This window comes from Mesoplodon mirus, assembly GCF_964341445.2.
Source record: "Mesoplodon mirus genome assembly, chromosome: 9".
Taxonomy (NCBI): Eukaryota; Metazoa; Chordata; class Mammalia; order Artiodactyla; family Ziphiidae; genus Mesoplodon; species Mesoplodon mirus.
Window position 1 is genome coordinate 114,552,865 of NC_138985.1, and position 27,072 is coordinate 114,579,936.

At 54.3% G+C, this 27,072-nt stretch overlaps 1 protein-coding gene across 1 annotated transcript in view; it reads right to left on the reverse strand.

Moving 5' to 3' along the window:
• Positions 1-27,072, reverse strand: part of PTPRN2 (protein tyrosine phosphatase receptor type N2) — a gene marked incomplete at its 5' end in the record, with an annotated part of 710,841 nt that overhangs the window by 74,259 nt on the left and 609,510 nt on the right. The window contains one exon of the mRNA XM_082632697.1: positions 14,716-14,910. Coding sequence (XP_082488823.1) covers positions 14,716-14,910 — 195 coding nt within the window. The remainder of the gene's footprint in view (positions 1-14,715; positions 14,911-27,072) is intronic.

Sequence of the window (27,072 nt, forward strand, 5' to 3'; positions counted from 1 at the left end):
AATGCAGCGGACACGGGTTCGTGCCCCGGTCCAGGAAGATCCCACGTGCCGTGGAGCAGCTGGGCCCGTGAGCCATGGCCGCTGAGCCTGCGCGTCCGGAGCCTGTGTTCCGCAACGGGAGAGGCCACAGCAGTGAGAGGCCCGTGTACCTCAAAAAAAAAAAAAAAAAAAAAGATGCGTTTCCAGGCGCTGACAGTGCGCCCGTTGTTTTACCCCTCGTGGCCTCTCCAGCGTCTGGTGCAGAGCCTGCACGGCCTAGGTGCTCGAGAAACGCTTCCTGGATGGATGAAGGGTGCGCCACCCACTGAAGCCTGCCTGGAGAAGAGGCTCAGCTCCCGCAGCCTCTGACTCAGCCCCGGAGCCAAGGCCAAGGCTGCACGGTGGACACATGGGCATAAGTGACCGCCAGGGTCACCTTGAGAGACATGGAACCACGGAGGCCCTGCCAATGAAACCCTTTTGGAAAAACGGGTCTCAGGGCTTCGTTTTACAGTTTTCTTCAACAATATTTACTGTTTACAATCTTAAATCGAATGAGCACTCAGCAGGGGGAAAGGCAGACTTCTATGCTATTAAACAAATTTTAATTTCTTGCAGAATACTCTCATATATTGTATTTTTTCTGCCTCGCTGTTTTCTCTGGCTACCTTACCAACCCTCTCACCTTCGCCAGGATGTTTGGGGATATTGCATAATCTATTCCTGGGATGCATGAGCAGCTCTGGAGCCTATAAAATATTCATTTGCTTTCAAAAATATTTGCACCCTGCTGTCAAACGTGGACAGATTCATGTGGAGTATTGGAAAATGGCTATTTTAATGGCAAATGCTTTCCTCAGACCTCTCTTTCCACTAAAACATTTTCTTCAAAATTATTTTCATAAGATGAACAATTTCAACATTAGCGGCTAATCCCATTTCATTTAAAACTCTGCTGATAAAATTCTTTGCTTGTCATTCAAATAGTAAGTAATAATTATAGATTTGAGGCTCCCATCTCTGGATTCATTAACGGTAAATTGCATGGAAGTCTGAAGCATAAGGCAGCTTTGATACATCTCAAAATGCAATTTCCATAGCTTCCCTTGGCTATGTACAATTAATTATACAGTTAATATGGGAAACATGTTAATGAAAGAAACATTATTCATCCAGACCACCTGCCTTTACCAAATATCTTTTGTGTGCTTCTCTTCTTTTTGTACTTTTGGTCTACAAACAGTAAAAGAAAGCCCTCACAACTGATAATGCGGTGATTTTAAATATCAGTCTGCCAGGCTGCAGCTACTTCCATTAACACAAGTCTAAAGAAAAATTAATTCAAGTTTGTGATATTTCTACTAATTTCTGCCTTTTAGCAGTTTAAGATGTCTGTCCATGGCATTTTAAATGCCTGCAATAGCTGTTTATCAATCAAAAAATTACTATTAAGTTGTCTTATTCCTACCAACGATAGACTCATCTTCATAGATAAACGGAAAACACTGGAAAACTGAGAGGAAACTGCAAGAAAGATGAAGAGATAAACCCCAATCATTCTGAATAGATTAAACTCTCCTAAATCATTTCTCACCCATTGTAAACCTCTGTGTTTAACAATAATGAAATCCTCTCTTCTTTGGATAACCAAAGTTTGTCCATAGATGGTTTAGTGCAGAAGCCAATGTTAACCTTTACAAAGAAAAGTTAATGTTTCTGAGACTTTGATGTGGAAGAGAAATCGGAATAGTTTAACTAGAAAAGTAAACTGTCTGGCTAAAGCTATGTTTCTGTTTACTTTTTATAAATTACTCAGACAGTATGTAAAAATGCATTTGCAAATATTAGTTTTACAACAAATTTTTATGAATATAGATTAATAAAAAGTCTTTATTCAATGAGGAAATAAGAATTTGATTCCAACCACAATCATGTCTTTTTGACATATGAAAAATACTTTCAGCCACGAGTTATTCAGAAATTCCATTAATGTTCAAAATGCAGTTGGAAACCAACCTTAGATTCCAGAGTTGATGGGAAATAAGAGGAAGAAAGAATCAGGATAATGCAGTTTTAAGATAACCAACCCTCAAAGATCTTCTAATACAGAAACAAACTCTAGGAGACAAAAGAATCTCCAAATCGATCTCCCTGTTACCTCTAGCATGTGGGGGAGGGGTGGTACCTGATGGGTATCCCCCCCAGACAAGAAGTTGAGTGATGAAGAAATCATTTACATTTTCACTGTCGTTCAGTGACTTGGGCAGTGTTTCCTTAAGATCTTCTTGAAAAGCAGTTTTGAATAATGTTTCTGTATGTGTGTACCAGCAGATCCATGTGTTTCAAGGGCCATCCACCCATGCCTCCCCAACCAGATGGTCATCTACAAAATTCAATTCCAAGTCACAATTATAAGAGCAGATTCTCTCTAAGACCCAACACCTTCACTATCACCCAACTGACATGAAAAAGGCCAGAGGAGACAATTTCCACTCGAAAGATGACGACAGCGGTTTAACAGGGAAACCTTTCAGGAAGAGGAAGGAGGAGGGATGGTTGCCTAGCAACACACAGACAGCATCGCGCACCACAAAGCAGTAGGTCTTTTCTTAGCAGCAGCCCTTTCTGTTCTGTTCCAATGAGGTACTCATTACGATTTTCTGATGAAGTTTTTAGGAAGAACAAAGAATTCCAGCGAGTGCAGTAAAGGTTACCTGGGACAGCAACACAGGCACGAATTTTCTCTTCCATATCCATATGGGAAATTCTGCATTCTACAGCACATTATTGGAAAATATTGGCAGACATTCTAAAAGTGCCCTTTGGAAGTAGAATGTTTGGTTTTTAATTTCCTAAAACTAACAGGCTACATGCTCGTGAACAATAATACGAGAATGGGGGAATAGAACGGGCACCCAAACAGGAAAAGCTCATACAAGACACACAAATTTATCTTCTCTTCACCAACCAAAATTGTTAAAAGGGAATGAAGCCTAGATGGCCATCTCCTCTCTTTTCCCAGACCTTCCAACCAGCGGTGAAATAGCTAAAATACAGTGAAGAAAAAGGAAAAATGAAGATTCACTAGTCAGCCACAACAGCCAGGAGCTGGTTGACAAGTGTTCTTTGTGCAATTGCTTTGAAATGGGGAGTTCAAAGCAGAAGAGAGAAGAGTTGATCTATCAAAAATTATTTTCAGTTTTTAGGGTGAGAAGTTAAGAGAGAAGACTATCAAATGTATTTTTCATCTCTCCCCAGTTCAGCTGTCAATCATACTGTGTGCTGCCCAAATTACACGCCCACGAGCTCTCCAGGTTTGATGGGTGAAGCGGGAGGATTAGCAGATGTCACCCATCCTGCCCTTCCGTTCCAGCTACAGAACTGGTACCCACCCCTCCTGACAGCTGCCTTGATCATCACTGCAAAACACGCACCGCTGGAATTTCTCCATGGCTACCAGCCCCTAGCATTCGGGCTCCACTCACCGGCCCACCTGCCTGATGACCAAGGTGCCTGTCCGTGCACATCCGCAGACAGCCTATGCTGCACACGCAGGTGCACAGGCACTTCCTGAAGCAAGGCGACCCCTTTGCCCACGTACAAAAGGGAAGTGCGGGAACTGGCCTGAACGAGGTGGCTGATCACTCTCTTTGATCCCAGGGACCCACCTTGAGGTGTCTTTCTTTATTATGCAGAACATGAAGTTGGGTCTTAGATGTGACTGTCAAGGGGACATGAAATTAACGGGTAGCAGCATCTGCACTGTGTTTAACCTGCGATGAGTCTCACACGCCCCGAGACAAGAAGAACGGGGTAAACTGAAGGGCCTCCTCTATAAGATGTCTAGAGACGCTGTGTAAATGGCATGGTCTGCCTTTCACAAAATTAAGGGAAATCCCCAGGAATCTACATGAAGAGGGAGGCACGTGACCTGAAGTCACTCAAGCCTTTGAGGGAGGGGCAGGGCCAAACGATTTCCTGTACCTCAGCCCCGGGGTCTGGGCTTCCATTGTCCACGTGGGGCCTTAGGGAAATCTGGCATGCAGGAGTCAGGGGGCTGGATGTGAGACCACACACGAACCAGGACCCTCAGAAGACCACGCCGTCAGTGAAAACATGTGTTCAGGCCGCAAGAAAGCTTACCTGTCTCCACATGGATTCAAGATGAGAAGGCTTTTGGACCCTGGGCCTCACCTGGGATTGAGGGTCATATTTACAATATATACGCCATCTGGGAATCTCTGAGTGGGGAACTGATGTAAAGATGGTCCTGGTTTAATGACAGCCTGGAGTGGCTGGAATATCAAGCTCAAAACCTCTCTTTTGAGGTTGACACAAAATTCCGAGAGATAGAGCCCCACTTATGAGGAGCTTATGATCCGAAACTACAGAACCCACCAGACGCAAACATACCCAAGAGCAGGTTTCGATTCATAGGAACTTAGAAGTATTAGATGGAAACAACCAAATGCTACGTTTCTAAGAACTGAAGCTATTAAAGGAAGATCGACAATATAAGAACAACACAGCAGACAGATTTCCGAAAGAGTAACAGAACAACTGCACATGAAAAACGTACTCCTGGAGATTACAGACACAATGGGTGGATTACACAGTAGACTAGACTCTGCTGCAGAGGAACAAGGCACACCAGATGACAGGTCTGTCTGAGGAAATTCCCTGGAATGCAGGGCGGAGGGATAAGGAGAGAAACTACGGAAAGGAGGGTAAGAACGTCCAACACTTGCTACCAGAGGCGAGAACGGAGAGAACGGAAGACAGTCAGATGCAAACTGTCAACGGTTTGTCATTTCCTAGAACTGATGGAAGAGAGCAGTTCTCCGATTCAGGAATCATAGTAAGTCCTGAGCCAAAAACAAAACGAACTGAAAAACAACCCCTCCCCGCCCGCAAAAAACCCATATATAATAAAACAGGTCCACACCAAGACAAGGCACAGAGAAGTCCCAGAACAACAGAGGTGTAGAATTCAGGAAGAAAGTAAAATGACCCATAAAGGAACAGCCCCTGGACCAGCAACAAACAGGCTTTTCAACAGCTACAGCGTCAAAGGCAAGAAAATAGTATTTTTAAAGTAATGAGAGAAAATTAACTAGAATCTGATCCTTGTCTAATCTATCATGCAAGTGTGAGGATTAATTAAAGACATTTTCAGACAAAGACAGGGAGACTTTCCTATTAAAAGACTGAAAGAAGGATATCGTTTTGGAAAAGAGGAGATTTTAATCAAAACAAAGAACTGAGAAGGCGTGATGGTGATGAAAAAAAATAACAGTCAATCTGAACAAGTGCTGACTGTGAAAATCAGTAATAAAAATGGTTAATTTAAGGGTATAAATGTTAAGGTGAAACTAAAATACCGGGCAATGACAATACGTGTGTCAGGGGGAGATGCCGGGTTCAGAGTCAGAGATTCTGAGTTTAGTTGGGAGGAGGGCAGAGCTATGCTCGTCAAAATGATCAGGACAGTTATTAAATTATAACTGCTGAGCCAGCAGAGGGGAAAGAGGGGATAAGGGCAACGCTGCCACCCCAGCAGTGGTTAGGAAACGCGGCCACAGGCACACCGTGACACTGGCACCTCACCTCCAGCATCTCTAGTTCTGAGGACGTCTGGACAGCACTGCAGATCCTGAGCGATTCTCTTTCCCCAACAACGTACGATTACGTGGGCTTTGTAAGCCGTCGTGCTTTATGGGTGGGGAAGCCCGAGGGGACAGTTTTGAGCCACCCCAGGTGTCACCCTGGGGAGCAGCCTCTGGATCTGGGACCACCTTTCATCAGAGCGTCTCTGGGTCCCTCCCCTCTGACTCCGGAAGAGAAAACATCAGAGGACAGTGGTCACGACCCACTCAGTTCCTGCTTGTCTGTCACCAATGCCCTCACCCTCTGGCAGGTGCACTCAAGTAAGTGAACAAACGAATAACCAGGTGTCACTTTTCTCGTTCAAGAAGCCGCGGTGGCCACACACGGATGGAACACAGCCCTTCACGCTGGCGCTCCAGCCACCCGACGTCTGGCCCAGGGTCCCAGCCACTCAAGGCTGCGTGCACGTCCTGCTTCTCCCACGGACTCTCACCCTGTGGGCGGAATCAGGGCGCCTGGGGGAGCCGTGACCTCTCCTGCCGCCTCCTGCCCGCCCCAGGACAGCGCTCCTCCCCGACCAGGCCCCCCAGGACGGAGATGTCGCCCAGCAAAGGAACGTGATTGGCATTTGGCTGAGTCTAGTGTCTTCTAGCCACGCCCCCCTCCTCATGTCAAGCAGATTGAAAACTTCTCAGGGGTAACACACCGACCATCGACTTCACTCAGGCACTCAGGAAACTTCTACTGAAAACCCCCGACGTCCAAGCGCTGTGCCAGACGCCAAGCATAGAAAGGTGAGCAAAAGTGTTCCACTGATGAATGACTGGCAAAACCCCACGGTTTAGTGCAATTTCAAAAGCTGCATGTTATATCCTATTAATTTTACACACGAGTCTGTGCATGGACAATGAGATCGTCCTGCCCTGGGTCTGGACTGATAAGTGCTGTCACTCAGTTCCCAAGAGGAAACCGATGGACTGGAAGCACGCAGCCTCTTTTCTGGGCATCCCATCAGGGTTATTTGAGGGGGGTCCCAGTAGGCCACCGGGCACTCAGGAAACACTTCTTGTTCATATGTATGAACGGACACTTTCCAAGTGCTATTTGGACACCAGTTTCAATTTTTTCCCCTCAGAAACATTAACTCACAGACTTACCACCAAATCTAGTGTTTGATTTATTCCATCTAATTCAACAAATACCAACCGGATGCTTGATTCTACTCTATCTTACCCTACCTTCTCACCAGCAGAAGGTCTAACATGCAAGGAAACCATTCTAGCATCATTCTAGCACTTTAAACGATAAATCCGATTTTTAAAAATAACATGGCAGGGGCTTCCCTGGTGGCGCAGTGGTTGAGAGTCTGCCTGCTGATGCAGGGGACACGGGTTCGAGCCCTGGTCTGGGAGGATCCCACGTGCCGCGGAGCAACTAGGCCCGTGAGCCACAACTGCTGAGCCTGCGCATCTGGAGCCTGTGCTCCACAACAGGAGAGGCCGTGATAGTGAGAGGCCCGTGCATGGCGATGAAGAGTGGCCCCCGCTTGCCACAGCTGGAGAAAGCCCTCGCACAGAAACGAAGACCCAACACAGCAAAAATAAATAAATTAATAAACTCCAACCCCAACATCTTCTTTAAAAAAAAAATAATAATAACATGGCAAGTTACATCCCTCACCAAAAATATAATAAGTAGTTCTGCACCCCCAAGACTGGGCAGTGGAAATGGTACTCGTGGCCTTGTATCAACAACAAACTGTCAAGAGTCACTGACGTGGCAGATGCCAGAGGAGCCCTGGTGCCGAGGGGCCGGCCGAGCGTGGGCAGCAGACACGATCGCAGCCCCTCAACACAGGCTGCACCCCAGCGGCCAGGGCTCTCAGGAGGGGCTGCAGGCCAGCTCTCTGAGTCCACGGCGGACTCTCACGTGTGGACTAATAAATGGGCACGGAAGACAGACAAGAGTGAACTAGTTTCACTCCGACACCACGTTAGTAAACTCGCGTTGGCACCTGTGGTTGGTGCCATGTAACACGGAGAACTCCTACCCCTGGGGTGCGCATCCCCGCGGGACACTTCAAAAACCATCCTTGGAAGGAACAATAAATGGCTCCCCAAATTACGAAAAGTCACACGTGGCTTGAGAAATGTAAACTAAACTACTTTGAAAACAGCATTTCCACTCACCAGTGGAAGATCAAAGCTGGCCAGTACCCGAGCCTCAGGAGGGTCTGGGGATACAGTACCATTTTCTGCATAGTTGGTGGGGTCATCAATTAGTCACACGTTCTGGCGGGAAACGTGGCAATGCCTCTCCAAATAAACAACAAGACCTAGGTTCTTCCAGAAATTCAACCTACAGTTATTTTTACACATGCTGTGATGCTGCAGTGGCCAAGTCTGAAAATTGCCTTCATGACCTTTACTGGCAGACGGTAAATAAGTTACTGCACACCGAACAGCAGAATAACATAGCCCGTTAAGACGAGCAGAGTCACATACACTCAGGTGGAGCTGTCTCCCAGACACAGCGTCACGTGAGGGGCAGTGTTGCCTGTGGGGGAGGGCTGGGATCCCAGAAGTCGTCACACGGATGGAGGACAAGCTCTGCACGGCCCACCTTCCCACCAGCTGTGCAAGTCGTTATTACAATGTTTCCATGGGCTTCCCTGGTGGCGCAGTGGTTGAGAGTCCGCCTGCCGATGCAGGGGACACGGGTTCGTGCCCCGGTCCGGGAGGATCCCACATGCCGCGGAGCGGCTGGGCCCGTGAGCCATGGCCGCTGAGCCTGCGCATCCGGAGCCTGTGCTCCGCAACGGGAGAGGCCACAACAGTGAGAGGCCTGCGTACCGCAAAAAAAAAAAAAAATAAAATAAAATAAAATAAAATGTTTCCATGAACACAAACACAAAACACAGTCCTCGAACCTGGGTGGCTGGGACTCAAACGACAGGAAAATGCTAAGAGAATGGTAAATGTAGGTCACTGTAAACTTGGTTTAAGAAGATGCAAGATTTAGAGCTAGATGTTGCTCTCAATTTGGGAATTGCTGGATGACTACCCTCCTGTGAGGATGAAGATGGGCGGCCACCCAAGAACTCCGAGGAGGCAGAGGAAGGGTCCCAAGGACTGATTAAACGCCTACTGTGTATGCCAGACACACACTGGGCACCACACACACACACACACACACACACACACACAACTGTCCTGTCTGAGTAGCTGGGTCCTCCTGGAGCCTGAGGGGCCGTGAGCAGTCTGAAGTGGGTGCCGACCAGTTCTGGCCCCCAAGCTCACCTCGAGGGCAGGTGTTTCTGGGTCGCAGAGGTAGTGCCCGGGGTGAGAAAATGCACAGACACAGGGGGCTCTAGAAAAGCCCCAAGCTGCTCCGACGTGGGAACTCTGGGTTAGGGCCTGCCCGAGGCCTGCCGAGGCCACCATCGGGGGTCAGATCAATTCTACGGGAATGGGACTCGGGTTCACCGCATGACCCCAGCAGCAGCCCACCTGAGCAGGCGCACCTTCCTCTGGCCTTGACTCCATCACCTCCTGCCCCGTCTCCCTGCTCTGGACAGTCAATGCAGCCCTGGACCTCTGACCACATGCCCTGCGTGGCTGGCCTGTAAGGCTTCCCGTGGCCATCCCCAAAGTTCTGGGAGGGCTGGCGGCCAAGGGCACAGCGTTTGATGCATTTGAGCCATTTTACTCCCAGGAGGGCTTCTGTCTCAGCCTCAGGCAGGGTTCACATGGCCGGAAACAGCTTCCATGCGAGTTCGTGCTCCTCCAAGCGCAGACCACGGAAAGCAGCACCACGGGCAGGAGCTACGGCATCAGAGCTCCGGGTGCCTGGACGTGGGTCCTACGGCGGCAGGCAGACCCCGGCTCAGCTGGACCTGACACCCTCGAGCAGGCACACGGCCGGAGGAAGCCCGGCCACCGTGTCAACTTCTCGGTGGCCCTGTCACCCTCACCATGAGGACAGCGGCCAGCTGAGCCTCAGACACACGTTCGGGTCACAGAGAGCAGGACCAGGGCGCGTGGCAAGGACTCTGGGTGACACTCTTTTAGGAATATAGGTGCTGAATTTAAAGACGAAGAAAACGGGGTCGGCCCCCACCCCCTCCAAAACAGACCCTTGGCCTCTGGGAAGAGACGTCGCTTCCTGGTTAAGCATTTAACTTACTATACGCATAGGTATAAAAGTCCCAGCTAAGGAGGCTGGTGCCAGATAAAATGAGAGCTATCACTCAGTGCAAATGTCCAATGATCAAGGAGCGCAGGAGGCAGACACCGTGGAGAAGCCACGAGCCCTGCGGGTTGGGCTGTGAGGTCAGAGGTAGCCTGTCTCCTTCGTGGACACAGCATCCTTCACCCCTCGCAGGTCCGGAGCAGCTGTCTGTCACCAAACACTTCTGCTTCTGTAAGTTTCCTTCCTTCTGTGATGACGGGGAGGCTTGGTCACATCTTGCGACGTGGTAACTTCCCATTTTTCAGGTGTTTACATCCCAGCTCTTGGTTTTCTTGTCTTCATCTGTGAAATGGGCTGAAACCAGTTCCTACTTCACGGTTTCTTAGGACAGTGCTGTTACATAAACGCTCAGTGACGCTCATTCCTGTTGTATCGTATTTTGCAAGAATAAAGGGGATGCAAAGATCCGGTCCGTACCCTCACCTCTAACTTGGATGAAGGCGTGGCCCCTCCGTCTACACAGCTGCGTGCTGTGCACTGCCTCTGTGACCAGCAGCTGGCCTCCGTGGAACCAGGAACCAGGCCGGACACCTGCTCTTGTCGCCACCCACAAAGCTGCCACGCTGCCACGCCAGCCTCTGAAAACAAATGTGCTCTAGGAACAGGTCTTTTCGAAGGATAAGTTCAAACGTGGTCCTTTACCTTTCAAAAGATGGACGGCAGTTCTTAAGAAGCTGAGTCCCACAGCCCAGCTTACGTAAAACACAACGATGTTGATAATAGTTCATTGAGTCACTGGAACGAGGCCACCTGTTTCCAGAGCTCTGCTCTGAGCCTGGTCAGACCTGGCCACGTTGCCTTGGACAACGTCTCTTCAGAAGCCGACCAGGTTCACAGCGGAGGGTGTTTCCCTTCCCGCCTCCCTCCTCTCCCGGTGACGTCATTCCTTCTGCAAACGTCCGGGGGCTCCTACCTCACCCCAGGCCTGGGCGCCGCACGGCTCGGGGAGCCTGTCAGGCACAGCCTCCCGGGCACCCCCTTCCTGGGCTTGCAAATCCCCCTAAAGCACCCTCACCGTGTGCCCGGGGCTGCAGTTTCCAGGGCATGTGACGTTTTCCCTGTGGAGGCCCTTTTCCCCTTAGTTTCATCAAAGGAGAGCTGGTCCCATGTTTGCCACGGTCCTTTCAGTCTTAATCATTACAAATGTAGGTTCCACAGGTGCAGCATCTCACACTCTGTCTCGTTTAACCCTCACAGGGACCTCGCAGGAGGTGCTATTACTAAGCCCGTCTTGGGGATGAGAAAACGGAGGTCGAAGGATTTGTCAGGGACATGGGACCAGGAAACAGCTGAGCTTCCTAGCTTCGCCCCAGTTTCTGGGGCCGCAGCGTCCGTGCCGTCAGCAGGATGCTCCCATCTCCAGATCGACCCCTTGGGCCCTGGCAGCTCGGAGGCCGTGCTGGTCTTGCCAGGAGGACGTGGCTCCTGGGAGGAGGGGCTCTTGATGGCCAGCCCTGCCCCTTCCCATGTGTCCACTGGGCAGCTGCCAGGGCCTCCCCCTCCCCACTTCCCAGCACCGGCCGACACTCGTGTTCCTGAACCTCAGGGCCTCTAGGCCTCAGTCAACACCTGCTTCCCTGGCCCCTTCCTCTGTGTCTCGTCCACCTGGCTCAGCGGTAATTAGGTCCCTCCCTGCAGTTCAGCTACGCTCGGCCTCCTCCGCCGTGAAGACCACCCGGAGCAGCTGGGCTGGCGGCAGTGGCTTTGTCACCTGCACGGTGGCCTACGACCTCCGCCAGCCGGAGACCTTCCTGCTTCCACGGAAGAGGGCGAATTCTGCTCACCCCTAGGAGAAGCGTCTATTCCGAGAGTTCTGTACCACGGCTCCCAGCGTGAAGCCACAGCACGTAAACCAACATCACACTGTGGTGGGTGGAGTGACAACGAGAGGGGGAAGGCGCTCTGGGCTGAGGGCGCCTCCCCAGGCCAGCGCTCTGACAGTCCTCCAGCGACAGGTCAGCATTTGGCTTCGCAGCTTCCTGTACCGCTCGCTCCTTCCAAGGCAACCCCGTCCTCTGCCAAGGAGAACGTTCCAGGCCTGCGCACTGGCCTCCTGAGCGAGTCCTCGCGTCCACCCAGTTGTCCAAACGTGAGTAGCTTGGCGGTTGGTTCCACCACATCTTCAACTTGAAATGTCACATCTGTGTGACGTTCGTGGGAGCAGCTAAGCATCAGGGACGGCGGGTTCCTGGGACTTGCCTGGACTTCGCATAACTTACCTCGGGGCCTCTGACACCTCAGCGCATGCTTCAGGGAGATGGTTGTGGCGGCTGTCTGATGACCGGGAACGGTCCTGACGGAGGGCCGGGAGGGCTGAGCACCACACGCCGGTCTCCCTGTGGCCTTAATGAGTCAGGAGGTCGGGGCTCCCGTGTGTCCTGAGGTCCGGCACAGGTGGCTTCCCTGCAGCCCTTGCAGATGGGAAGCCAGCATCCACGTGCCAGTAACAAGACAGGCCCTGCGAATGTGGCTCTGGTCTGGTTGAATGTGTCCCATGGCCTTTCCCGTGAGAAAGGGCAGCAGTTTCGGAGCCTAAGAGACAAGCCATTTTACTTGCTTTCATGGATGAGAAGGTGTAAAAATGCCAAGTGGGGCTCCCTTCTGCCACGTCTCCACACCTCGGGGTCCCGTACGGGGGGCCGAAGACCACGGTGGGGCTGAGAAAACCCCTCTGTAAGTGGGTGAGAGGGCAGAAAACAGGACTGGGGCGTGAGGGCCAGACGCTGGGGTGTGCACAGTGGGGTCCCCGTGGCTGAGCTGGACCCTCTCCCCAGTGCCCGGCACCTGCTCCCCACTCAGAGTCGGGAGGAATAGTCGGTGACCCCAATTCTAATGACGCATCGGTCGGTTAACAAGAAGAAGCCTTGAGTCCAGGGGGCGGCCAAGCACCCGCAGGTTTCTGGGTTGGTCGGCGGTGGACGTGGGTTTGGAAACTGTGTCACCGCCAACCCCCCGGGGGACGCCTCGCGTTACGCTTGGCCGCGGGGTGGCCTGCGGACAGTGGGTCAGCTCTGTAGTGCAGGGACTTCAGCTGAGAGGCCACCACCAGGCTCCCTGTCACATCTGCCATCACACACGGGTGCCACAAAACACAGTTTACTACGAAAACTACAAGGTGTTCACGTCCCATTTGGAGGTGAGATACCGTCAAGCTGTAGCTCAGTTGTGTTGAAATGTGAAGATACCAGAATATGATAAAGGCTCTCGAAATGCATCTCCCTCCCACCAACTTGTCAGATAAACGCACCTGGCTGATGTATAGGCCCCCAAACCGAATCTCATTAGAAATCTGAATGAGATTGGTGGAGTTTCCTTTTCTAAAAGGGAGGCACTTTGAAACGTTCTCTAAAAAGTCAGCTTTAAACTAATATAACTGTTATTTGTCCAGAGAAGAGGTTCCTTCCGAGTTCCTGGCGGTGGGCGCACAGTAGGACGGCAGCACACGTCTGCAACTTGAGCGATGAGCCGTCTCCTTCAGAAACTACGAACCCTGGGACTCAGGCCCCAGCCGCACGCGACCACAGTGGAGCCTTGGGAGCACCGCGCGCTCCCACCCTGGGCCCTCCGTCTGCGTCCACGTGGGGAGGAAGCAGAGGGGAGGCGTAGCTCAGCCGCGCTGATCAGCCGAGCTGAACCTCTCGACTTCGGCTTCCCTCGTCTGTTACCTCTGCTGTGCCCCTCAGTCCCCACGTCTGGCACCTGTGCCTCCTGCCCCCGGATCGGACATCCCGGGAGTGGGCGCCTCCGCCCCCCAACGTCCTGGGGGCATCCCCAGACCCACCTCCAGGCTCCACACTGAGGCTCTTCAGTGCAAACGTGGTTCCCCAGCTGCTCTGGGGTGACTGTCTGTGTCCTCCCACATTCTCGTGTGGAATCCTAACCCCCAGGGTGATGGTGTCATGAGGTAGGGCCCTCACGACGGGGTCAGTGCCTGAATGAGACCCCCAGAGCTCCCTGCCCCTCCCACACGTGAGGACATGGCGAGAAGCTGCCGTCTGTGAGCCAGGACTCGGGCTCCCACCAGACCCCAGATCCGCTGGGCCTCCATCTCAGCTTTCCAGCCTCCAGACAGAGAGTTAATTAAGTGTCCGTTCAAGCTGCCAGAAGGGACCGAGACACTGACCTTCCCAGTCCCTTCCCCTTCCTGGGAAGTTAGCTGTGCAGTGGAAACTCTCCCCTGATCCACGAGAGCCCCGGTGCTCCGGGGTTAGTGACTCAGGCTCTGCCCTACGTCACCCGAAGCCCCATCCCCAGTAGGAGAGACTACGGCCAGTGTGACGGTCACTGAACAGGGAGACAGAGGCCTGTGGCCTGGAGACCTGGGAGGGCGGTGTCCATGCAGCCATCAGCACTCGTCCACACAGCAAGAAGTGCTGAGTTGTGAACAAACCCTCTTAATAAAACCTGGACAGTAATCACGCATCAAGCACCACGTGCTCCAGGACGGGCAGGGGGCGGGTTCATCCTGGGCAGAGGGCTCCCTGCCGGGGAGGCTTCTGCACCGGACAGGGCCTCTGAAGGGCATACGCAGCAGCTGACCCCTCCCACGTCACTTGTAACGAGAAGCAGCCTGTGGGCGACATGCGTTCACCCAAAGGCTGCTCAGTGAGGTGGGGGCTGGAGGGAGGAGAGGACCGCGTCTGGAGTCTGGCTGGAGAAGCAGCGCACACAGTCGGCGCTCACCCATTCGCGTTTCCAGGGTGGGGGCCGAGGGCTCTGTGCAGAGCCGGGACGACGCTCCCTCGGGGGGCCCTGGGCAGAGGGGCTGGACATGGGGTGCCCTCATCCTGCCGCCTCGGGCCGCATGCCAGGGAGCTGGGCCCTCAAGCCTCTCGCGGGCACTCCCTCCCAACCCCGCGCGGAGGGCGCAGGCCTTACCAGGACCATGTGGCCGGTGGAGATGTCCATGTTGGGCTGCACGGGCTCCTCCGACCAGGACGAGGTGCTGCCCCGCGCGGAGGGGCTGGGCATCGGCCCGTCACTGAACTGGGAGGACACGCTGCTGACGCGGGACGTGTGCGCGGTCTCCGGGCGCTCGGATGGGCGCGCGGCCATGCGCTGCCGGCACAGCTCCTGCAAGACAGCGGGCGCCGGTCAGGGCCTCCCTACCTGCGTCCCCAGGGCCAGGGCCGATGGGATCCACCCATGACCACGCACAGATGTACACACGCCACAGAGACACACACAGGTACACACACGCCACACAGAGACACACACGGGCACATACGCAGTAGACACACACAGCCCCGACACAGATATACAGATACACAGACACAGATATACACACAGATGTACACAGATACACACACACCACACAGATACACACAGATAGATATGCTATAGACACACACAGATATACACACATAGATACACACAGATACACAAACGCCACACAGAGACACACAGATAGATACGCTATAGACACATGCAGATACATACACACGTACATGGAGACACACATAAACACACACATAGACACACATAAACAGATACACAGACACACACAGACACGCACAGAGTCAGAAGGGGCCGCTGGGCCACCTCTGGCCTCCCTGGACCCTCAGAATGGCGTGTCATGCGCACTAACTCAGGCCCCTTCCTTATCAGGACGTGGGCCCAGGCGGGAGGGAAGGGATTTTACACTGTGGACTGAAATACAGAAACGGTACCAGGCTCAGGATGTTTACAGAAAAAACCCTCTTTTTGGTTCTCCTTGTTCTCAAAACATCGCTCCAACTGGTAAAGCCCACACGGGAGGGAATGCAGAGAAGCGCGTACGAGAGGGAAACTGCAGGGTGGATGGGGAACGCTGCCCCCTGGGCGGACGCCAGACACGGGGCTCAGGCCTGACGGATGAGCCCCCCACCCGACGGAGCTCGGCTGGGTCAGTGCAGAGTCTGGGGCTGCCTCGTTCAGGGATGCGTGACCAGCCTGGCCAGGGAGGCCCCTCCATGCCTGTGGCCCTGCAGCCGCCAGACCCGGGTCTTGGCCGTCACGCAGCCCCCGGGAGACTCAGCCGGGCGCCCCGCTCCCATCACTTCTGAGCGACCAGGCGCCCTTGGGGAGAATTCAACAGTCACGATTCGGTGACCCCCAGCCTCTGCCCAGTGAACACGTCACCTGCGCCGTCAAACAAAACGACGTCAAGAAGAAGTTTATAAGAGCATCTAAGCCCAAGAGTTGAAAACTTGTTCAGGGGACAAAGGACTCGTTGGAGATCTGAGGGTCCCACACGCCCCTTGCTCTTCAGCTGGTGCCATCAGGGGGCCGCAGCCCGCTTGCCCAACCAGCGCCGCGTGCCACAGGTCTCTCAACTCCCGCGGGCAAGGCCTCGGCCACGGGGCTGGTCCCCGCTTCCTGTCCTGTCACGCGGCCGCCGCTTACTGGGCACTAAGGGTTGTCGCGAGGCAGCTGAGGGCTTGCTCTCCCTGGGGACGCGGTGCCGGCTCTTCCCCAGGTCGGAGGATGGCTCAGGCGCTTTGAGGGGGGCCCGGCTGGATGTGAACCCCCAGCCCTGCTAGAGCACCTGGCAACGGGGATCAGTGTGGGGACCTGGAGGAGACAGTGGAAGAGATGAACTAGAAGAAAAAAGGGCCAGCGGTGAGGGTGGGGTCTCCCTGCCGGCCCTCCCTGTCCAGGGCTCAGGAATTTCACACGGTTTGTAAACAACAAACCCGTTTGAAATTCCACCCACATTTCCTCAGAATCTTAAAAACAAAACGAAACCCAGACACAGCGGGTGACTGTAATAAGGCAGATGACACTAGGAACCAGGTCTGTGTGTCACTGATTTCCCACTTGCGCGTATGGAACATTACTTGATTTGGGGAAGGCCCACCACAAAACGTTCCTGCAGTAATTCCTGCGGTTTCATTTAGTTCACCCAGAAGAACAGGTCCGATGAGCTTAGGCTAAGAGAGCTCAGAACACGTCTTCCAAGAACAGGCTCCTCTGGGGAAGAAGATGTAAGATGTTTGAGACTCACCCTCTGAAAAGCAAAACATCAGAGCAGCTGGGTGTCTGCCCGTGGAGGGGCCAGGGATGAAGTGACGGCCCAGCCTGGATTCCTGTCCCTCTTCGGTCCCTGCAGAGAGTGCAGTGCCCTGGGCGGGGCCCTTATGCGACCAGAGCTTATGTGAACTTGGGTCAGGCACTCAAGGCCCCCAAGCCTGAGGGCTGTCGCTTAAAAATGGAAGTAACAGGACAGTACAGAAGATGAAAAGGGTTCATGTGTGTGAGATGCCCGGTGCGGTGCCTGCCACGAGGTCCCATCGTTAATCAGTGCAACGGTAGAGGTACTGGTGCAGTGAAGATAAGAATGATTCTTTAAACCAGAACAAATTCTGGACGGCTTGGCGAGTTCAAAGACATTTCTAAAGGAAGCAAGAATTTTAGAGGTGGAGGTGCCCACAGAGCATCCACTCAGACCTCCTCATTTGGTAGATGATTAGGACTGACTTACAGGCTCGGTGAAGGCCTCCCAGGTGTCTGGTGGTCCCCTGGGACTGAACCTGTGACTCAGGCCCAGCACTCTTCCCGCTGCTGCTGAGAGCGGATTCCCCTTGTGGGTCTTTGTTTTTTAAAAATGAAAGCTGCAGTAAAGATCCAAGAAAAATCGGTCACTCCCATTTCCAACAGCAAACAATGCTGAACACCTGTGCCTTGTCTGGAGCGAGGAAGCCCCAGAGGCTGGCAGCCCGGGTGATGGCGCTTTGCCTGTGCACAGGGGAGGTTCCCGGGCTGCGCAGGGACCCTAGGGGGGTGGGGTGGGTCAGGCCTTCACCATGTGCTTCCATCTGCAAATAAAAATGGGTGCACCTGCTGAGGTGGGACGCCTGACCTCGAACTGACCGTAGTCCCGTTTCTACCTCTGGACTACCTGAGAGGTGGTGAGGCCAGGGTCTCTGGAAGGGTCAGGCGGTGTTGGGACCCCCACAGTGGAAGCACTGCTCCTGGGAGGCCTGGGGGGGGTCCTGCCCAGCACCGGTGCCTGGGTGGGAGGGGGTGTGACACACCTGGGGCACAGCAGCCCCCGTGCTCCAACCTCCCGTGAGCCGCCAGCGGAGGTGTGTTCCGAGGGCCGTGAGGAGACATTAGGGGAAACCCTGCCTCCACAAAACTGCCCGGGACACGCCCACCAGGTCACCCAGGCTGCGAGGCAGCTCCTCCTAGAACCTGGCCCGGGGCGCACCCGTTCCTCCAGAGGCTGCAATGAGAAGGGTAACACATTTCACGTCGATTCTTTCTTAGCTTCCAGGAGACTTCCATCCGCTCACATCCTGGAGTCTTGGCGATGCCTGATCCTGAGTCCTGGCTGCAGCTGTTACTGGCTGTGTGACCTTGGGCAAACCACCGAACCTCTCTGGGCCTCAGAGAGGCACCAACCTAGCAGCTCTCGGCAGGCCTGAATGAGAAACCGTGCTGAGGAGGAGCCTTCGGAACCGGGCGCACGCGTCCGGGTGACTGTCAGCCCTCGTCGCTAACCTCCTCAGCAAACCACACGTCCAACACTGTGCTGGATGCTGGGCACGCCGGGCGGATGCAACCAGGGCCCGACTTCCGGGGGCTCACAGGCCAGCAGAGCTGAGTGGTGACAAGAGGTAGGGAGGTGTCAGGACGGGAGCCCCGGTCAGCGTGGAGCCGTGGGCGGGGACCCGGTGGGACAAAAACAGCTCTGGAGGCTGGGATATGGGCGGTTCGTGTCCGCGGGGCTGCAAGAGCTTCCCCGCGGGTGGGGCTGCAGGTCGGGGAGCAGGGGGACGGGACCATCCCGTGTCACCCCTGGGGTGGCAGTGCTGGTGCCCCCGGTCCCGCATCTTCGCTTCGCCCCCGTTAGTGCGCTTGGGTTTCTGGAATTAAGATGTTGGGAGCAAGCCGTGTGTGTGTGGCCCAAGGCCCACCTGTGCTGACGGGCTCTGGACACATCGGAGGGAACCGTTCACCCGCGGTTGGCATCTCTCTGCACCGCGCCTGTGGCTGAGGCAGCGTGGCTCGTGGCTGTGGCTGCAGTTTTCCCGGTCCCTTCAGCCTGCAGCTCAGCTCGCCCACGGGGGTCTGCCTGCCGCACTCCGCGAGGCTGGGGTCCGAGCCTCATCGTCCTGACCTGAGACACGGGTTGAACGACGTCTGGCTCCGGTTAGGCTGTTGTACAAGCAGCAGCTGGGGAGCCAGAGCAGGGCCAGAGCTGCCACTGGCTTCAGAGCAACGGGGCTGGGGGAGCCAGGCCACACACATGCCGGGACCGCAAGGTGGCAAGGTCCACCTCCACTGCTGCCCTTGAGCTTAACACAAGCAGGCCAGACCTATGTGTCTGTGACAAAAACAGGGATAACTCAAGAGTGGTTTAGTCGGAGCCGCCCGAGTCTGACGATCATGCCCCCGGGAGGGGACACACCGGTCCCGCTGGCTGAGGACGGGGCTCGGGTGCATCTTCAATAATGGCTTGTTCTGCTTGGTTCCGGGCAGAGTCCCTCCGTGTCCCTGTGGCCGCCGCCTGACCCCGAGCCCTGAGCTCTCACGTCTGGACACGCATCCTCCCCTCCTCCCCTGCCTCCTGCTATGTCACCCTCCTTGCACTGTCACAGGACTCTCTAGGTGTCCCCAGAGAGGCAGGCAGGATGCAAAGAGATGCAGAAATCTCTGGGGGAATCACTGTATGGCCTTTTAAATTAGTCCTTTAGGTTGATTATAGCTTCTAAATTAATAACAGAAATTCTATATTTTCTCCATGCTCTGCACTATTACTTTAAAATTTCTAAGAAAAAATGAACTTCTTTTTAGAACATTACTACCTGACTTAGTAATGGTCTGGCCAGGACACTAACTGGATAGTTTTGAAATCCCTTAGGTTTATGGTTTCGTGGGGATGTTTCAGCCCATGCTCCGCAGATCTGAACCTCTCAGGACGGCTGTCAGCCGTGGGTTTACCAGGGAGCTCTTGCTTCCAGCCTCTCCCCTCCCCAGACCAGATGGTGACGCTGTGAGCCTCGTTCTTCATTTAAAAGCATCATCTCTCCCTAAAAAGGCATCCGCAGTCCACATGGCAAGGATGAAGGCACGACCCCACTGACCCCTTTGAGCCACGGGCTGGGCTTAAACATTTATTTTAAATGTAATTTGAAGTTCCCATCACACAGGGAACTGCTATCAGGTCAAAGCACTTCCCTGAGCTTACTGCCTGCATTTATCACCGATAAGAGCCACGCACGATAGGACAGGACACTCATGTCATCAAGTGACAGACACCACCATCAACCAGACAACCTCCTGTAAGTAACGCCCTGTGAAGGCAGTTTAAAGTGCAGAGCTGTGATCATCCGTGGAGGGCATCTTATTTGAGCACAAGGTAACTGACAAGGCTAAATGAGCTACACAGCCTGCTCTGAAAGAAACCTGGAGACTTAGGTTTTGAACTTTTCCTAATTTATAATCCTGGCAGCAAGCAGGAAGGGTAGAATCCACACCCGGAACGCCAACCCCCCAGGTTAGGTCACGGAAACCCCAAAATGACACCAAGCCCATCGAGGTACGAATTAAGGTGTACATTCACTAAAATCCTAATTCCCTTCGACTTTACAGATGCAGCGCGTCCTCAGCGGGGCCTCGTCCTGAGCACAGAGGAGAGTTTGGCAAAGAGTCTTTACTTGGCTGGACAAAGAGGTGCAGCACCTTCCAGCCCCTCCACTGAAAAAAATCTTTTAAGGTGTTTAAGATCCAGACTAACTCGCCTTTAATTAAAAAATGACTTTGCTTATGATCTAGGACAGCACTACTTTAGTAAAAATGATCCTGAGCATTTAGCTTGATGACCTTGAGTTGATAAACACAAGTACAATCCTCGTGTAGCAAGTGATTCACATAACCCCGTGACCAAGAGGCAGACCTACACATGGGGTCAACCAGCCATCCATGGGTTCCCTTCAAACGGCTCTGTGCTCAGGGTGTCCCCCGTCCAGCGCTGCAGACCACCAGCCGCCGAGCACAGAGCCGGACACCCTCTGGGCTGCACCCGCGGATGTGGGGCGCCTCTCCCACTCGAGTGCTCACTCGGGCTGTGAGCCAGGGTCCTGGGTCCCAAACCACTCCCGCCAGGAGTTTGGCCAAGTCTGTTTTCTCATCCAGTGCCTAAACTTTAGCAGGAAGGAGAAAACCAATGTGTGTGTGAATGAAAAGAAAGTCGTTTTCCGACAGCAGAAGGGAAATCACTTATTTGGGGGCCGTGGTGCTTCGGTTTTCAGGATGTCTGTCTCTAAAGAGGGGCCTCGGGCCACTCTGGAGAGGTGACTCATCTCAGTGTGGCTGTGCCTTTTTAGCTTCTGGACCCTCGCAGGTGTGGAGAGAAGTCACCGAGGAAAACAGATGCAAGTCATCCCAAGCTCCCGATGAGGACGCTCACACAGTCATGGGGAGACGCTGCGATTCTGCTGTTGAGCCACATTTGTACCACCAATGATGGCGGGGCCTCTACGCTTGGGAAGCAGGTGTTCTAGGGCCATTTGTGTCTTAGGAACAAGTCCCAGGGAGAAGATGAAATCCATCAGTGGGAGAAGACGCCGCCCAAGACAGACCCTGTTCCGCGCCGTGCATCATGGGTCGAGGCAAGGACTCCGGCCCAGGTCATCCGGGTCTGAATCCCGGCTCAGCCACTTAGGAGCTGCGTGACTTTGGACAAGTTGCCTGAGGAGTGCCTCAGTTTCCTAATCTATGGAGTGGGGATGGCAGATGGCTGCACAGGGCTGCTGGGAGGATTCCAAGAGTGAACATGTGAAGCAGTTAACACAGTGCTGGGCGTGAGGCCAGCATGCAACCCCTATCCACACCTTCCTTCTGCTGGACGCAGGCTCCCTGCCGAGCCTCCTCATCTGCAGCCGGGTGAGGGAAGGGAGTCGGAACACCAGGTGAGGTCCTGCTCCCAGGGCACCAGAACTAAAAGACGCGGATCCACTCGGGCTGTCCCTCTGCTGGTCCACGGCACCAAGGGCCGTGTGGAACCCAGTTTGCCAACCGACCGCTGTCTTTAGCAAGAAGAATCTCTCCCCTCCCTTCCTGGGGAAAGCAGAGTTTAGAAGTTTCTAAGGAGAAAAGAACAGCATTTTCACGGTCCCCCTAAATTCAGATGCTCAGTCACAAAATAAACACGTGAAGCCTGTGCCCCGCTATCTTAAAATATCCAAATAGCTCCTCGTTGGTCAAAAAAGGTGAGACAGGAGCACGAACTCTCCATCAAGAAAACGTGAATCACCCATCTTGGTGCCACTGGGGGTGTTTCCCGCAGGTCCAGCCAGCGCAGCAGACACGCCAGCCCTGCCAGCCACCCCTGAGCGGGGGCAGGTCCGCAGAGCAGAGTCAGTGCAGGATCTGTTTAAGCCCAAGAGCTTCGCATTTTCAGAGGCAGTCCTTAGGGTACGAGGATGCAGACTAAGAAAACAGGATCACACAGCACGTTCTGATGTGCCGTCATCATTTTCTGTAAAGCTGCCTGCTTCTCTGTTACCTATGGAGCCCAGGCCCTGGGATGTGTCTGCGGAGTCTCCAAGTGCCTTATGGTTCTTTGTAACAGAACTTGCAGAGTAGGTTAACTAGGGCTCCGGGAGAAGAAATCCATCCACACACATAACAACAAATGTGTGAGACAAGCAAACGTCTCATCTCTCGAATCTTCATCTGACGGGGAACTTGCAGAGAGTGGGGCTCAGTCTGAGAGAAAAGACTCGCCATCCCCAGATTCTGCCAAAGGACAGACAGGACTCCACAGGCTTGAGAAAAACCTCTTTCTTTGTACCTTTCAAGGAACAACGGGAACAAAGCAGTGGACGGCCTGAGCGCGCACACAAAGGCGGCCGGGTTTTTAGGGTTATTTGGGGAGCGTAATTAGTGGTAACAGGGCAAAACCAAGGCAGGATGCACAAAGCCGGGGAGAAAGCGAAATGGGTTCATTAGGGGGTGTGCGGGGGGCGGGCAATTACTCTGCAGACGGAGAAAACGCTCAAAAGGAGTGGCCTCCCTGGGAGGGGCCTGAGCCCAGCTCGCAGGGCACCGATAGCGGCCACAGAGCCGCTGTGACAGAGAGGAGGCACACAGACGCTCGGTGGCGACAGTAAATACAAGCACTGCGGTCAACGCCCCGAAAGGCAGGAGGCGAGCCCTGGGAAGTCCCCTCGGGGTGGGGGACGGGTGGTGTTTATCTTATTTTTTATTGTGCTCATTTGTATTCTCTAAATTGAGGAGGCATTATTTTTGTAAACAAAATGCCCATACAAGGTATGTTTAAAATACAGCAAATTCTACACTGAATATGATTAAACTTGAGTGAAATGTCTGGGGGAAAGCAGGGGACAAAACATCCCGGGTGGTCAGGGGCCAGGAACGTCTCGTCAAGAAAAAGCATAGGAAGAAAAGCAAAGCCTTGTCTGATCAGCCGGCTCTCCTCCAATAGCTGTGAGCGCACACCAAGTGTGACACGGAAGGAATGGCCTGGCCTTCCAGGCCGGCGGGGTGGCTGTGAGCACAGAGGCGGGGACACGTGAAGCGGTTCAGGGCAGGGGTTGTACATGACAGTCTCACTACGAGTAGCTCACCTGCTCAGCGTTGGTCTGGGGAGTCAACACGGGCGCATATTCTGTGCCCTGGGACGGCTCTCCCCGGGGTCCTGGGGTCCCGGTGCCGCCTCCTAAGGGATTGGGGGCCATGAGAACACGGCCATTTCTGGGTAAGAAGCAGAGGACACGCCCCCGGAGGTCAGAGCCGCAGCAGGTGCACTGGGCGGCCGGCCTTAGGCAGGCCCAGCCCAGATCCTGCTCCCAGGATGGGGCACTCGGCACTCAGCCTGTCTCACCATCACTGGTGTGTGTCACGAGGTCGCCACCACCCGTCCTGGGACGCTCTTCACCACCTCCACCAGGCTGCTCAGTGATGCCCAAATAGCGTTTACCTTTCCACGGTGGGACAGCACGCTCACACGTGCTCACACACCCATGTGCACACGCAGGGGAGAAGCACTTCTCCATGGTGGACCCTGAGCCGGGTTCCAGAGCCTCCGTGGGGCGGTGCTCATTCTGACCTTTAACTAGGGATGTGGCACCCTCACCCGCACCCCGACACACTGATGACAGCTTCGGCCGCAAACCCAGGCTCCTCTGGCCGGACTGCAGCTGCGTTAAGTGCCAGGCCCCACGGCGTCAGTCAACTGCCCAGGACAGCTCCACGGCCAGCAGTGTTTACCAAGCGACATCGAGTAACTGTTCCCATCTTGTAAATGTCGTCTCAAAATAAAAGTTATAGACACATTTCAACTCAGAGAGGTGAACATTATGTTCAGCTGGCTTCTAAATCTGGAACAGTCCACCGTCACAAAGCCAGGCCCAGGACACGGACCCCGTCTGCCCCCTCCCAGCCACGCCGTCCTCGCTCCCATCCCTGTCCCGTTCTCCAGTCATCGCCACGTGGACGGCCTCTCACCCCCCAAACTGAGGACAGCAGTCACTTTCCTGTTCTCTGTCTCCCTCGGCGTCCAGCACAGGTCGGGGAGGCTTCGCCAGATGCCCGCTCACTGGTGGGCATCACGTGCAGCCAGCAGCCCCTAGGGGACCAGGTCCCCACCCCTGGGCGGCGGCCGAGATGCTGCAGGAGCTGGAATCAGGCCCCGCGGCCGGAGGCGGAGGCTTCCTGCTCAGACCAGGCAGGGCTGGGAGGTCATTTGTGAGCCCAAGCTGGCACCTCCAGGGTGTTCTCATTCTCCAGAGCTTTACAGTGCAGGGTGCACAGTCACGAAATTTGCAGCTGGCGTGTCGCCTGAAGGGGGGCTTAGAAGGTGCGTTACTAAGTGCGCGGACTTCCTCCAGAACGAATCGGACGTGCCCACTGTGGACCAGGTGCCCCCCGCACCCCACCTAAGACCTGTCTGTCCTTTCAGACCCGAGACACGCTCCGTCGGCTCTGCCCCCGGTCAACATCAGGGCAAAATCGGGAAGGAACTGTGACAACAAAAAACACAGACTCCAGCGAGCATCATCCCCCTCCCCTAACCCGTAGTTACCGTGGATTCCGTAACCATCTTTAATGCTTCGGCTGAAAGTTGGAATTTGAGACCCAGGGCAGAGTGTGTCTGACACACAACCCCTGCAAGACCCCAGTTCTCACAGGAGGGCTCCGGTCCAGCGGCTCCAAGCCCCCTGGCAGGGCCGCCATCCGTAGGACAAATAAAACAGTAAACACCTGGACTCCTGCAGTGGACGACTCACCAGACAACTGTGCTTCAAGGGTCCCCAAAGTCAGAGATGCCTCACAGCTCATGGTTCAGCTCGGCCTCTGTGAGGGAAGGTGGCCTGGAGCGGCCCCACCTGTGTGCACTGGCTTTTCAGTTTCATGTTTCATATTCAGACGATTAAAAATAGCCAAGTCAGGTGGAAATAAACCGCCCGCCTCTTCACAGCAACCTGGGCCTGACGTGGCCTAAGAGCATCAGCAGCTGCTTTCTGTGAGAGACTTTTGTCACCTTCCTAGTTTTCTTCTTGCTCAAAAGATACTGAATCCTCATCACCTGTCATCACCACCATCGTCACTTTGGTCCACATTACAGAGCTCAACGCTCCCCGTGCGCGGCGCGCTTCCGGACGCCGTACGTCAAGGGTGACGGTTTTCGCGGGAGTTCTAAACGCTTCCCCCGACCGGCTCCTCTCATATCCATACCTTAGAGTCACGTGTCAGCTTTTACTGAGCGCTGAGAGGTCCCTGCTGGTGCGGTGGGCTCATTCTCCCGACCCGGCGTTTTAGGAAACGTCCTCGCCTTCCAGGAGGACACGCCGGGTAAGGAACAAGCCGAGTTCTGAACCCAGGTCTGTCTCAGCCCCTGATGCGAAAGTCCCTCCAGGTGTGAAGGGTAATTCCGGGGCACTGGAAAGGGCTCTCGGGAGGGGCCCACGCTGGGCGGGCGGAGGGTGTAGGGTCCGGGCTGGCGGACAGATGGGATGCCCTGGAGGATAAAGCAGGTGGAGGGCTTTCAGAGCGTGGACCGCGGTCTGCACAAAGGTTCCGAGACAGAAGCACACAAGGGAGAGTCCAGGGGCGATGCGGACCAGCCAGGAGCACAAAAGGTATTCACAGCTCCCCATTCTGCCTCATTAAGGCAAAGGGCAGGGCCGAGGCGGGGCGGAGGAGGAGGAAGCAGCTGCCTGTGCTTCTCAGAAACAAACGCACATCATTCTGGGACCCAGTTGCTCCACGTGAAGCTGCTGTGAATGGCGATCCTGCTGCACGACGCACAGAGCTCTGAAGACCTTTGTCTGGGGGCTGCACCGCTGATGAGCTGGGTGACTGCGGGCAAGTCACTTTCAGTCTGTTTTATCTCAGTTTTCCCAGCTGTGAAATGAGGGCTCTGACCTCTAAGGCCTGCAAAATCTGTCACCTACCACCAAGAGGGGACAGGTGCCGAACTTCCATAGCAAGTCCGAGTTGGCAATGGCCCTCGAGTAAAACCAGCGAGCGGGGTGTCCTGCTGCTCAGGAGGAGGGGCTGGGAAAGGATCCAAGGGCAAGTGGACACTCAGGACACTGCTGGCCGGGGGACAAGAGCTGTTTGTCGCATGCAGGGCACCAGCTCTGCTTTGCTGCCTCTCTTGGAGTTGATGTGAAATCTGTAGACCCAAGACGTGCCTGGGAAATCCACCTCTAGAAGCAGGGGGCTACCAGGAGCGGGTGGTGGGGAGCAGGCAGAATTAAAATGCACCATTTGGGCTTCCCTGGTGGCGCAGTGGTTGAGAGTCCGCCTGCCAACGCAGGGGACACGGGTTCGTGCCCCGGTCCGGGAAGATCCCACATGCAGTGGAGCGGCTGGGCCCGTGAGCCATGGCCGCTGAGCCTGCGCGTCCGGAGCCTGTGCTCCGCAACGGAAGAGGCCGCAAAAGTGAGAGGCCTGCGTACCGCAAAAAAACCCCAAAATAAAAACAAAAACGCACCATTTCACAGTCATCGTCCGGGAAACACAGGGTCCAAGGTCAGAAAAGAGGCAGTTCAAAAGCAACCGACAAAAGAATCTGAGATTTTTTTCCCCCTAGTTTTCTCCCTCACGTTTTAATTTCAAATCTGTGGTCACTGAACTCAGTATTTTTCTTCTTGAAGGTGGGGGAGGAAAGGGAGGCCAGGGTGGGGAAGATAATCCTGATACAGGTGAACCAGCTGTAACCTCCCTGCCAACTGATGACTGTTTTACAAACAAATCTGCATTTGATTTCCTCCCACT